The sequence below is a fragment of the Scleropages formosus genome, chromosome 1, assembly GCF_900964775.1.
Source record: "Scleropages formosus chromosome 1, fSclFor1.1, whole genome shotgun sequence".
Classification (NCBI taxonomy): Eukaryota; Metazoa; Chordata; class Actinopteri; order Osteoglossiformes; family Osteoglossidae; genus Scleropages; species Scleropages formosus.
This window is the reverse complement of record NC_041806.1, coordinates 44,223,567-44,237,339: the sequence shown is the minus strand read 5'-3', so window position 1 is coordinate 44,237,339 and position 13,773 is coordinate 44,223,567. Positions and strand designations below refer to the sequence as shown.

The following is a 13,773-nucleotide window of genomic DNA, read 5'->3' as shown; positions in this document are numbered from 1 at the left end:
AGGCGTGATCATCTATACAGTATGGAGTGTAAAAAAAAAAAAGGAAAATTCCACATGCGTAGTGGGAAGCCAGTTGATAATGGATTCCTTGCATGATTCATAAGCATTTAGAATACAATAATACTTTGTAATACAGTGCTAACGTGAAATCATAATGTGAAATGTCTACATTCACATTCTACAGCAGGGGAAGAAACGTAATTCCCATCTTCGATTAATAATGCGGCAGCATGTGTCGAATACAAAAAGGGGAATTTGGGCGCTTAGAGCAGTGGAAGGCGGCAGCCTGGGACAGATGGTCTGATAGGAATGTCATTATCTGTGGGCCAACTGGGCGTCACTGCTAATCTCTATTATTCTCCACCGCGACACCTGAAAGCGGAGACGGTTGCGGCGCCATAGAAACATGGCGCGTTTGAAGATTCCTCCGCCGGGCACCGGGTCCCACTGAACTCTTCGATATGCTCCGATCTGAACTTTTCCTCCTTTGTTTAATGCTCAGTGTTTCGCTGCCGGATCAGAACCACCCTGAAAGCAAGAGGAGGCATCGCTAGAAGTTAACCATACGCAAGCAACGCAAAGTCCTTGCTGGCGTCGACTTCTAATTGCCGCTTCCAATTGCCACCTCTCAGCCTTAATTCAGTCTTGCGCTCAGATGGAAAAATACATTTCTTCTCCTTTGTGTCTCCGTTTCTTCTTCTGCCACTCGTGTGCTTTTTCTATAATTTATACATACCCTTATATATAATTTATATAATGTGTTCTCTGATGGGGAAAAAGCAGGAGGCATTTAAGAAATGTCTGAGCTGGCATGACTCTAATTATCCCAAACCACATGATATTCTCACAGCCCTAAGAGAAAATGAGGTACTGCACGTATGGGGTGGCACTATTATCCTCTTCATGTTAATTATTATTTAATTGTCATTTGACTAAAAGAGTCCCTTGCATTTAAGAATAGAGCAGAAATCTCAAAATGTTGCTGTAGTTGTCTATACTGTATATATAAATGCTATGCATAGGAAATAAATTCCAACAAGACAGTAACACTCATACTGAAATAAATGTTCTACCTACATGACCTGTAATTAATTTCAGCAAAACAAGCATAAAGGTTTTTTTAGTGCTTAACAAACGCAGCCAGCTGCATAGTTAGGTGCATAAATATAAAATGTTTCAAAACCACACCAGAAATCACATCATTTAAGGATGCAACTTAAAGCGCTGAAGTCAGCATAGGACAACAGGATAATTTCAAGGCCAAAGCAAGGGACTCGGGGTAATCTCAATGACCAGGTTGAAGAGATGACGATCATGGTGCTTCAGTAGAATTAGAGGGCATGATTTAGAGTAGGGTCACAGCACACAGTGTAAGGTAAGGTCAGTGGACATGGTGTACTTTATAGTTAGACGGGACATTGTAGCTTAGGGTCACAGGACATGGTGTAGGGTAGGGTCAGTGATCATTGTATAGGGTTGTGTCAGAGGACATGGCGTAGGGAAGGGACAACGAAAATGGCGTAGAAAGTGGTCAGTGGACATAGCATAGAGTGGGGTCGGAGGACATGGTGTAGGGTTGGTTCAGAGGGCTTGTTGTTGGCTTCTTGTAGGGTCAAAGGATATGGTGGGTCAGAGGACATGTGAGCAATGCATCATGGGAAAATATTATGCAGTGTGTGGGAATAGGGAGCCTACAGGCATACCAGAGTCTTTGACTGTCACACACAAGCGTGCTGTGCATTTTACCCCCTTGGGGAGATATGCTCCTCTGGGACAGCCCCCGGTCCTTCTGGACGGCCATCGTTCAGCCTGTAACAGCGGGACCTGCTGGACGGGGCGCCGCGTCTCCCTGCGCGTCTCCCTGCGCTCGTGAACCAGCCGACCCAGGTCACAACGGCGACCCACGAAGCCCGGCTTGCAGATGCAGCGGCCCTCCAGGTCGCAGCGCCGAGACATCGCCCCCACCGGGCTGCAGGAGCAGGGCCTGCACGCCTGCTGCTCCGCGTCCCACCAGCAGTTCGGCTTCACGTGTCGGTGCGGGGAGGACAGCGAGTCAGAGGCAGTGGCACAGGGAGTGGGTCCGACTGGTTCGTTTTCGGGTAGTCCACCACTACTACCCATCCAAAACTGGAGGTGTAATACTCTCTGATGGCAAATGTTTTCTACAGTAATGTCCAGTTCTGTCAGTCTTCTTTTCTCCATTTAGCATGTACATATACCATCACTGAAGATATAAAACTGCCAGTCATACTTCTCAACAACGAATCCCAATAAAGACTCCTATTAGTAAGGCACATTTGTGCTCAAAATGCCCAGGTTTGAATCCCACCTCCTGCTGCGGTGCCCTTGAACAAGATACTTACCTTAAATTGCTCCAGTATAATTTACACAGCTGTTTAAATAGATAAATCACAGTAAACAGCTTAACATTGTAAGTTGCTTTGGATAAAAGAGTCAGCGTGACGAAATTAAGGTAACATCCAATATTTTCACACACACTTTCTGAACCGCTTGTCCCATATGGGGTCGCAGGGAGCCGGAGCCTAAGCCGGCAACACGGGGTGGAAGGCCGGAGGGGGAGGGGACACACCCAGGACGGGACGCCAGTCTGTCGCAAGGCACCCCAAGGGGGACTTGAACCCCAGACCCACCGGAGAGCAGGACCCGGTCCAACCCACTGCGCCACCGCGTCCCCCTCCAATATTTTCATTGCACTTTTTTCAACAATTTCAAATGTTTTGTGGTCGGTATTCAGTGCTTTTGTTTTAAACATTCTTCATAAACTGGAAATGATGGCAATTATTTCTGGAGTCAGGAAAACTTTCACAGGAAAGTGACAATGAACGTAGTAAGACCGATAGGGTAAAACAGAGTAAATAAAGAGGTGACAGAGGAGTGTATGCATCTGAGGACACCTACCATGCACTCGTCGCACTGCCTCCCGACCACATGCTGCCTGCACTGGCACTGACCCGTCGCTGGGTCGCACACCTCTGATACGGAGCCGTTGACATGGCATAGGCAGGCTGAGGACATAGTGGGGACATGGGGGACGTGGTCAGAGCCCAAACACCATTCATCTAGTACGTACAGAGAATTACAGTCAAGGCACTAAGAGGATTCAGAGTCAAACCGTATAACCTGCAATCCAACTTTTCCTGGTTCAAGGCTCGCTAATGTACCCATTGTTACACGCTTGTGAAAGATACATAAGGCAGACTGCTTCACCAGAAATGTCATAATCTGTCAAGCTGTCATTTATTTTCTATAAAAGCCTCTGCTAAGAAACATAACAGCCACTGAGGGAGCAGTAGCAGTGGGCCAATTTTTCGATTTCGTTTTTGCCTTCAACTTTCTTTTCTGCGTGCGTCGCAAGTGATTCTTTTGCGGAAAGGAATGCACAGCATGCTGATAACATTTTTTTCCTTTTCCTTTTTCTGTTAGATTGATTAATAACCAAATCGTGTTGGGGGGAGGGGGGGAAGATCCCTATTAAAAATACCACAATGGCTCCTTTTCCGCGTTGCAATTCTACGGCCGCGCCGATGTTGATAAAGTCAGTCCGAATGAGAGCGCCTCGCCTTCCATCTCAATCACTCGCTCTTGGATTAGTGCAGAAAAGATATGATTCCCACCAAAACAGAGGACTCGTGTCCAGCAGTTGTAAAGCGAGAGAAGATACAAGGTTAAGGAAAGACAACAATATAAGGAAAGACGACCGTGTGGACCAAGCAATGCAACTACTGGACTCCTACCAAAGTGTGAGAACATCACATGTTTTCTCAGCTTTCCAAGTAAATGAGCAAAACCAACACTCAATTTTATGAATTCCAAGTGCAGTCAAATTCACTACTTGAAGAAAATCTTCACTGTAATTACTGCCAGTTGACACAATTGACTGAGTCTCAGTCCTCATAACTTGAAGAACTTTTCAAGTTTGTTTGTCTACTGGAGTCAATTGTCCTGAATATTTACAGATTCGTCCCATCTGTGATTTTTTTTTTAGGAAAGAAACGTCATCTGTTCACTCGAAGCCAAGCGCTTTTGGATACTGCTGCGTCTGGCAGCCGAGCTGTCTGGTGCAGTGCTGTAAAAATTAAACTCTTGAGCGCAGATTAGGCGGGACTTCTGTCAGATCCCTCGTGAAGGTGTGTCGCGGTGTATGCGGACATGAAATAACATACTCGTATATGTGAGTGACAATCACGATTGGCTGGCGCCCAAAAGGCCCCCGGTGATGTACACCCCGAACTGCTTTTGTGCTTTCAGTGGACGGAGTGCAAAAAGGTAACTTTGTGCACCTGGATGGAAGTGTCTTCCAAGCAACCAAAAAGGAATCAATAGAGAAGAGAAGGTGGGAGCTGCTCACGCTGGCAGTTTTTGGCCTTGACGGCGTCTCCGAAGTATCCCTCCGCACAGCCGTCGCAGGCGGCCCCACCGTAGCCCTCTCTGCACTTCAAACAGGCGCCGGTCAGCGGGTCGCAGCTCTGGGGGGCCGAAGGGTCCAGGTTTCCATGGCACTGGCACGGCTGGCAGGAACCCCCCGGTTCTGTGGGTTGACCGTAGTACCCATTGGAGCACCTGCAGAAGGTTGGAGGGTCAAAGGTCAACAAAGGGCTGTCATTCCAGAGTCCGAACATACAAATGAAAAGGGGAACATTGTGAATTTTTTTTTTTTACTTTTATCAAATCAATAAATACTTAAAATAAATAAATACAACGAAAAAAAGTATTCTTATCAAAGTATCGAATCGGAATCAGACAGACTGCGGGATAGCTTCTACCTCCAGGCTGTTAGACTCCAGAACAGCATCCAAATTCGTTCAGAACAACTCATCTGGTTTCCCTTAAATTCACTTAATAGTTCTTAGTGTTACACAATTCCTACTGTGTTGTTTCTTCACATATGTTTTTAACTTATTACTTATTGTAATCTTAATATATGTTGTTACCCCCCCCCCCCCCCCCCCCCCCCCATGAGCTTGCGGAAAAAGACATTTTATTGCCAGCACCCACTGCTGTACACTGTATTGTTGTGCATTTGACAAATAAACCTTTGATTGATTGATTGATTGATTGATTGATTGATTGAAATGTGACCAGGGGAAGCACATCCATGCCTTGGCAGATCACCCCGGGAGCACAGCGGCGCATGACTTTCAAGCAGCCTCCACGTATCGATGAAATAACTGAGCGCAGAACATGAATAATGTCTTCGTGCATACTCATTAGTGGGAGGAAGAGTTAACTGTCCCGTCAGCAGTCCGCACAAAGAGACAGATGCTGAGGAGGCAGAGCACGTGAAGACGTCGATGATCGCGTTTTTTTTTTTTTTTTTAAATCCCCGCTCGCCCGCTCCCTCCCCTTATATCTCCTGTGAAATGAATCATGTTAAACACTGATAAAGATAGGCATTCCATCTAGTGCCGTCGTGTTAAATGGTTTCTACAATTCTTATCTGCGTTCAGCAGTTCTGCCCGCGTGACAGCGAACGGGAAAAGTAATCATTCCGTATCGCGCCGCGCGTATTCCTTTAGTTGTCAGGGATTTATTAATTGAATATGTTATTGCCTCTGACTGTCCTGGGCATGAGCGAGCGGCTTGGAACCGAATGGCGGGCGCGTGCCTGTAATTTCATCAGCGCCATCAAGCAGGCATCTCGGCGCGACGCGCGGCTCATGCAGATATCAAGGCCAAACATGGCTCGGGACTAAACGGAGTGTCAAGGCCTTTTACTAACAACGCCGCCGCTTCCGAATCCACTGGTGGAAAGGACACGCCCAGGGGAAGGGTTCGCTTTCTGGGTGTGAGCCCGTATCTCCCGAAGGTGTGCTCCCATTACGCTCCTATTTTTGCGTTTGCCTATGTTGCAGACGTACGGTACATGTCAAAAATGCACATATGTAACACAGATAAAATGCTTTCGATATACACAGAGATGGGGGCGTATATTAGTGTCGCCATGACAACATGATTTAATTATTTTCATTATTCACGAGGAGAGGGGCGCAGTGGTGCAGCGGCACAGTGGGTTTGGCCTGTGCCTGCTCTCTAGTGGGTCTGGGGCTTGAGTCCCGCATGGGGTGCCTTGTGGTGGACTGGCGTCCCGTCCTGGGTGTGTCCCCTCCCCCTCCAGCCTTGCACCCTGTGTTGCCGGGTCAGGCTCCGGCTCACCGCGACCCTGCACAAGACAAGCGGTTTCAGTCTGTGTGTGTGTGTGTGTGTGTGTGTCATGAGATGCCAGAATTCATGGAGGAGAAAAAAACTGACAGGATACTTAATCTCTGTTAACCTCATCGATTAAAATATATTAAACTGCTATGGCCTTAAACTGAGAGGTGGGGGGTTTCCGAGGAGGAAGCAGTAATTGATGTCCATCTTCAAATGATCTATTTTCTGACTGCCACCATCCCCGCAGTCCATCGGGTAGACGTGAACCCCAGCCCCCACGACACGCTCTCCAGCTAAGCAAAGCTCTGCTTCCTGACACGGCGGATGGACGAGCTATTCTTAACCCGCAGCGGCGTCTGGTGCCGTTACGGCCTCGTTAAGTCGCCGAGACGACCGCCGGCTGCCAGTCTGATGTCTCCAGCCAGGTGTGCCTCCCGTTTGGCACCAACAGCTATAAATGTCCCGCGAACGCGTTCACGCTGTGAGCTTGTCTCCCGTTTTAAATGGAAACATTTTGAACACAACCAGGCACCCGTGACGCACTCCTGAGCTGCAGCCGTGTCTGCCGGGAGCCAGACTAAACAGCACCTGGCTGTCTCCCCGTTCATTATTCATTATTATTAGTCCATTTAGCTGATACCTCCCTCCAAAGTGACTTACAATGTTAGGTTTGTACATGAAGCTTCAGTCATTTACCTGTTTATGCAGCTGGGTCATTTTTATTTTATTAATTCAGGGTAAGTACCGGAGTCGAGGGTACTGCAGCGGGAGCAGGGATACTCAGCTGTATAAATGGTTGAATAATTGAAAGTAGCTGAACACTGAAAGGTGATTTGGAGGAAAATGTCAGCTAAATTAATAAATATTTCTGATGTGTTTCAGGTGGGGTGCGGTGGTGCAGTGGGTTGGCCTCGGTCCTGCTCTCCAGTGGGTCTGGGGTTCCAGTCCCGCTTGGGGTGCCTTGCGAGGGACTGGCGTCCCGTCCTGGGTGTGTTCCCTCTGCCTCCGGCCTTACGCCCTGTGTTGCCGGGTTAGGTTCCTGTGACCCTGTATGGGACAAGGGGTTCAGAAAATGTGGTGGGGGGTATGGTAGTGCAGTGGGTTGGACCGGGTCCTGCTCTCTGGTGGGTCTGGGGTTCAAGTCCTGCTTGGGGTGCCTTGCGATGGACTGCTGTCCTGTCCTGGGTGTGTCCCCTCCCCCTCCAGCCTTATGCCCTGTGTTGCCAGGTTAGGCTCTGGCTCCCCGTGACCCCAAATGGGACAAGCGGTTCAGAAAATGTGTGTGTTTCAGGTGTTTCCTCCACCACCCAAAGGTTTTAGGTTCAGGACCCAGGACGAGCCTTGCTATTAACCAAACTGCTCCAGTAAACGCATGTGAAAATGACGAAAGTTGTGAGTTTAAAACAGCAGCTCACTGACTGACTTAGTGCGACTTACAGAATTTATTGGACTCCCTGTTCCTTCCAGGCTCTCCTTCCACCTGAACAGTGGTAGAGGAGCGGTGCATTCTGGATCTCATCCCAACCGCCTGATGCCACCGCTGCTCGCTGCCCAGCGGCACAAGCGCTTTTGTCTTTGCCGCGCCCTTAGCAGCCCGTCTCACAGCGCCCTAGAGAGCGCTCCACCTCGGAGATGATGAATGGCGGCCTGTCTTGCCTCACAAATAGGCCCGGCCTGGAGGGGGCGAAATTCAAATCCCTCTCCGCCTGCCTCCAGTTAATGGAAAGTCAAAAACGGTGCTGGCCCGCAGTGGCCTGAATCGGTTCCGACGCAGCCTCCTTCCATCTGTCAGCGGGTTCCACGCACACACACTCGCACAGACTACCGGCAGCCATCAATCCAACAACCCCCTTACGTCCCCCGAGCTCCCTGTCCACCTCCCTCTGCCCCAAACCTATTCCCCACCTCTCCACCCGAAGAAATGAGAGGAAATTAAATGATGTTTCTGATGCAAATGAAAGGAATACACTTCAGACAGCGCCATGGCACGCTCTGCAGAGCTATCAATCTTCCTGATGTGCCACAGAAACGCTCTTTTGTTTATCGACATGCGCGCAGAGCCAGGCTGCGACTAGCAGGACGTGCCGAAGAGGGAGCGAGTCCACAGAAATTTCCACCGGACCTCTCTGTCGCACAAAGCCTTTGGAGCGCCAAAGTGTGTTGGGCTGCAGTGAAGCCTTTTAACGAGTCGGGAGAACGTCCAGCGACGGGAGCGGGAAAAAGAGCAGGTACTGATGGAGCAGGTGAGGCATGGAGCGCTGGCCGGTATGGTTTGGCACACATGGGCTCAGTCTGAGATCAGAGATGACTCAGAGGTGCCATCAGGCCCAGCCACATTGTGGTGTGTGTGTGTGTGTGTGTGTGTGTGTGTGTGAGAGAGAGAGACACTCTGTCCCATTCACGTTCCCCATCCAACTCCAGTTTGTTTTGATCCACAATCTGACATTCACTGCAGTCATTCCAAGCCCCATATCATACTCATTAAAACACAAAAGAATGTGGACATTCGCTCCTGTAACGTTAAGGGGTGAGCAAAGAAGCGGTGCCATTGTGGCACAACAGGTTGTGCTGGTGCCTCGCAACTCCTGGGCTACGTTGATCTGCAGGTTCGAATCAAGCTCGGTCTGTGTGGAGTTTGCATGTTTTCCCCGTGTTCACATTGGGTTTCCTCCCACAGCCCAAAAATGTGTGTTTCATGCTGACTGGTGACTCTAAACTGGTCATTGGATGATGGTATGTGCGGGGTTTGTTTTCCATGGATCTACTTTATGAATGATTACAGGGAGTTTACCATAGTGTATCTAGCAGAAGTGTAAGTCACCTTGGACAAATCACTGTACTCATATACTTAATACTCATAACAATCATTGTGTGCTGTTGAGAAAAGTGTCGGCAAAATGAATAAATGTAAGAAACAAAGTGGCTTCCTCATGGCAGATGATCATCGTGCATGGGACAGTCTGCATGCTAGAATATACACTCAAACTTCCCTCAGAGAGGATTTAACACTCTCAGAGCTGAATCTGCTGACTCTACTGAGAGCCTGTCTAAGAATGCAGGGTCCATCGCATCTTTCCTTCCATTTCTTGGCAACGAGGCGCGGAGGATCACCCACCTGTCGCAGCGAGGCCCCGCGTAGCCAGGTTGGCAGCGGTCACAGAGCAGCTCCCCCCGAGGGTCCAGGTGGCAAGTTGGGCTGAAGCTTCGGTGGGTTTTGGTGAAGGCAGCAGCCGAGAAGAAGAAGAGCAGAGACAAGCCGATCATCCCCATGCTAACTCTCATGGAGTCACCCATCACCGTGCCGGACAGGAGAGCCCCGAGGAGGCCGATGCACAGGGCTCCCACACATCCCAAACATAGAGTGGGAGTGGGGGGTGGGCACTATTTCAGACGACACCGGATATGCCAGTGAGGGGCAGAAGGGACACGTAGAGGTCTTTCTTTAGCTGGCGGAGGAATGCTCAGCTGCTCACCTCCCGGGACAAGCTACCCCGTTTGGTCCACTGGAGGGGGGTGGGATATGACCCATTTTCAGCGCTTCAGCAGAGCAATTGTTCGGCGTTGTGCCTCAGAAGCGGTGGGGGGGCATGGGGCGCGCGAGCGCCGGCACCGCGGTATGCCTCCAAGCGCACACTGGGGCTGGGAGTTTGGGTACCACAGCGTATGGTTACACCGGGAGGTGAAAACAGAGAACACCTTTCTCAAGTTCTCTTTCAAGAGTGCTTTTATATTCAGAAAAAAATTGCTTAAAACCATATATACCTCTAGTCAAAATTTAAAATTTATATGTGTTTTAGGGATACCGCAGAAGCAATTGCTCTTTCCGCCCACCCCTTCCCAACAGCAATAATTAGCTGAAGATAATTGGTGAAAAAGATAAGAGTTTTTCAAAGGGCTGAATGATTCGGCAGCGCGATTCCGATGGCTCCCTGGCGAGCCGCCGACTGGTGCCCCGGTGTAAATATAGACGAAGCTACGCCGGCCTGTCAGACGCTCACTTGTTGGAAGGATGCGGCAGCGGGCAGGCGCACGGCTTGCAGTCTTCCGCTGTTCCCTTGGTAGCGTCACCATAGAAACCGGGGGCGCACATGTCACAATGCGGGCCTGAGGTGTGGTGTTCGCAGCCCTGCAAATGGGATTTGGTGAGGGGTGGGGGTAGGGGTTGGTGGTGGGTGGTTACAGAAATAAAGAGAGAAACACCTGAAATAGGGCAATGACGGTTAAACAAAGAGACACTTAAATTCATCACACATCACAGCACAGAGCCAGTCAGACTAAAACCAGCCTTAGAATCAAGAGCTCATTTAATTGATGTAAATATTGTTTTATATTTGCTTAGCTGGAAGAGGGATTTAACAAGTACCTTATGAATTTAACTTCAAATCTGTTCAACTACCTGTATTCCGGTGCCCGTGTGTGGAAGCAGTAATATTTCGACTGGGGGGGAAAGAAAAAAAAAAAAAAAAAAAAAAAAAAAAAACCACCTCGGCATCGATATGTGACTGGACGGATTATAAACATGAGTTTCTGAAAAGGTTCATGGAGTGACATTTAATTAAAATTTAGTTTTGCATGTCAAATCTTTATAAAATTTAATTAGGATTACCAAATAAATGGAAGACACTGGAGAGTCTAGGGTTTGCTAAATTAAATGTAGTGCCTTTCCCCACAAATTGGCATTAAACCAAACTCCAGCAACGCTCCGCTAATGAAATGAAATCTGTTTTTTGAGCTCCGCGCCTCGTCGGACCTAATAACGCCAAAACGCTCTTAAATCAATTGCAGATGTCTGCTCAGCATAATTATCCACAAGATTTCTTGATTTGTGGGGGTTGGCGGTTTACTAAATGGACTGACAGGATTGGTGGGTCCTGTGATGTCAGCTGCATCTCGTCTCCGATCAGGCTGACCGACCCGCCTCGCTGCTGCCCGGACACTAATTGCTTTGTAAACAGTTTCCTTCCTCTCGCCAAATAAATCATTAGCGCCATAAACGGGTGCTGAGTGTAAGGAGACGCAAGCACGTGGTTCTGAAAGGAAGCCGATCGGGATGGCTTTCAGCCCAGGCCTCTAATGACTACACTTGCTCAATCTAGTTGTGTCACACTGGTTGCCAAGGTAACATGGGTTGACATGGAAGTGACACCAACCAGAAATTGAACCCCAGTGCAGAGGTGACAGCGGTCGGGACGTGGTTGGGCTGCCGGAGTGGGTTGGTGTGGATAAACAGCAAGGGTGTGACATGAGAATGAATGACAAATATCAATAAATTCCATTTATTTTTACAGTGTTCTGCTCATCAGAGTTGAACGGTTTTATTGAGAATGATCCAGCTACAGTTATTACAGGGTGTAATAAGTTAACTATCATGTAAACAAGCTGGCAGCTGAGGAGAGAAAAACAAAAAAAACTGGGTGGCATGGTGGCACAGCAAGTAGCCCTGCTGTCTCACAGCACCTGGGTGGTGCGAGAGAACGTGGGTTTGATCCCTGCTCAGTCTGTGTGGAATTTGCATGTTCTTCCCCGTGCCTGCCTGGCTTTCCTCTGGATGCTCTCGTTTCCTCCCACAGTCCAAAGACATGCTGTTCAGGTTCACCGCAGGTTGTGTGTGTGAGAGAGAGAGTATATTCCACTGATGTATGGATGACTGACCCATTGTAAGTAATGTATTTAGCAGTGTAAGTCACCTTGGTGAATAAGGTGTGTGGGCTCATAACAGTACATAGTTTATTGGAAGTAACTTTGAAGAAAAGTGTCTGAAAAATAAATCAATGTAAACTCTGACCTGTAAGGAAAGAGACAAAAATAAATCTCTGAGGACTGTCCACCCCTCCTGGACTGTGTAATATGGTGACAGGGGACATATTTTGGACATGTCTTGTACAAATGTGACATCATGATTAGATTGAACTTGAAGACCCACCGCAGCACTGAACTACACTGCCGAACAATCAATGGACCCAGGCTCAAGTACCTATGATCAAGTCACTTACCTTGAATTCCATTCATCCAATTTCATTAACCACTTGTCCAGAGCAGGGTTGTGGTGATCCAGAAGCAAGGCTGAGGGGGAGGGGGGGGTTCACCCTGGATGGGATGCCAGTGCACCATGGGGTAGCCATTCATACACACCTACGCTCACTCACCCATTTATACACCAAGGGCAGTTATCCTGTTACCAATCTACCTAACTGCAATGGAGGTGCGGTGGTGCAGCGGGTTTGGCCAGGGCCTGCTCTTTGGTGGGTCAGGGGTTTGAGGCCTGCTCGGGGTTCCCTGCGGCAGACTGACGTCCCATCTGGGATGTGGCCCCTCCCTCCTCTGCCCCGTGCCCTGTGTTGCCGGGTTAGGCTCCTGCTTGCCGCGACCTCACTCGGGACAAGTGGTTATAGACATTATGTGTGTCTATCTAACCGCCGCCCTACTTACCTTGAAGCGCTCCAGTAAAAATTACCCAGCTGTATAAATCATAGTTCACAAACTTACCATTCTAATCTTATTACACAAACCTAACAATATAAGTCATATTGGATAGAGGTGTCAGCCAAATGAAGAATAGCAATAATAGCACTAATACGAGAATATCTGTGTGTCACCATCCCTTATTATCTACAGGTCCCTGGATACACATTTTTTGAGATGCTAAACATATGTAGAATCGGTTTTATATTTCTTTTGCTTCTCTTGAGATCTGTCAGTACAGATCTGCAGTGTAAGCACCCTACTGTAGTCTAGACCTGCCGCCTCTGTGCTTATTATATTTTTTTGCCAATCTGTCTTCTTTAAGCACCTTTTTCTTTCTTTATATTGTCCTCAAAAGTGTCCCTCTCAGATATGCAAAAGTGTAGCGAGACTAGGAAACTCGTGTTAGTTTTTCCCCAGTCAGCAGGAGAGAGTCCCAAAGGAATGGTGAGGACTGTTCCTCACTGAGTTTGCCTCTGTCTGTGCAGACCTTGGTCTACAAAAAAAAAAAAAAAACTTCAATGGACGTGCACGTTGAGGAGGTGCAAGGAAGAAGGTCTCATTTGAATCTCGATTTCTGTGTCCTTGCTGTCGAAAACTCAGTCGAATACCTTTGGCGATGCTTCTTATACGAAAAAGAAGTTTTAACATCCTCTCGTAAGATGTTACATTTTCTATTTGGTCCTGCACACTCCAGTTGCTCCTTTCTCCACATCTGTATTTTAATAGCAAATATTTACAGCTTCATGTATTGTTTTTGGAAAATTCAAATAATATTGGGAATTTTACTGCCGTACGTATTTGTGATATTTACGTAATTGTTTTTGAGCTTTACGGAAGGGTACGTCACATAGACAGCTCATTGCAAAGGAGCAAGTGCTCCCCTGCTGGTTGGAGCAGGAAACTGGAAGGAGGTTGGTGGGGTGGTGGGGACAGGTACAGTCAGTTCCAGTCATGTAGGTACTCAAAACCCGAGCCAATTTACATTCTCAAAGCTCTACCCTATGTACAGTAAGTACTCAAAAGCCTAGCCTGTATTCATGCTTAAAAAATCTACTCCAAGTAACAATCCCGTGGCATTTACAATCTCAAAACTCCCATGTAAAGACTCAGAATCTCATCCCATGGAAGTACTAACAA

The 13,773-nt window shown here is 48.0% G+C and overlaps 1 protein-coding gene across 4 annotated transcripts in view; it reads right to left on the bottom strand.

Annotated features, from left to right (window-relative positions):
• Window positions 1–13,773, bottom strand: part of lama2 (laminin, alpha 2) — a 102,689-nt gene that overhangs the window by 40,847 nt on the left and 48,069 nt on the right. For all 4 annotated transcript variants that reach the window (XM_029258215.1, XM_029258218.1, XM_029258216.1 and 1 more), the window contains 4 exons: window positions 10,170–10,297; window positions 9,287–9,373; window positions 4,370–4,581; window positions 2,920–3,026 (listed from right to left, as the gene is read on the bottom strand). In XM_029258215.1, the coding sequence (XP_029114048.1) occupies window positions 2,920–3,026; window positions 4,370–4,581; window positions 9,287–9,373; window positions 10,170–10,297 (534 nt within the window). The remainder of the gene's footprint in view (window positions 1–2,919; window positions 3,027–4,369; window positions 4,582–9,286; window positions 9,374–10,169; window positions 10,298–13,773) is intronic.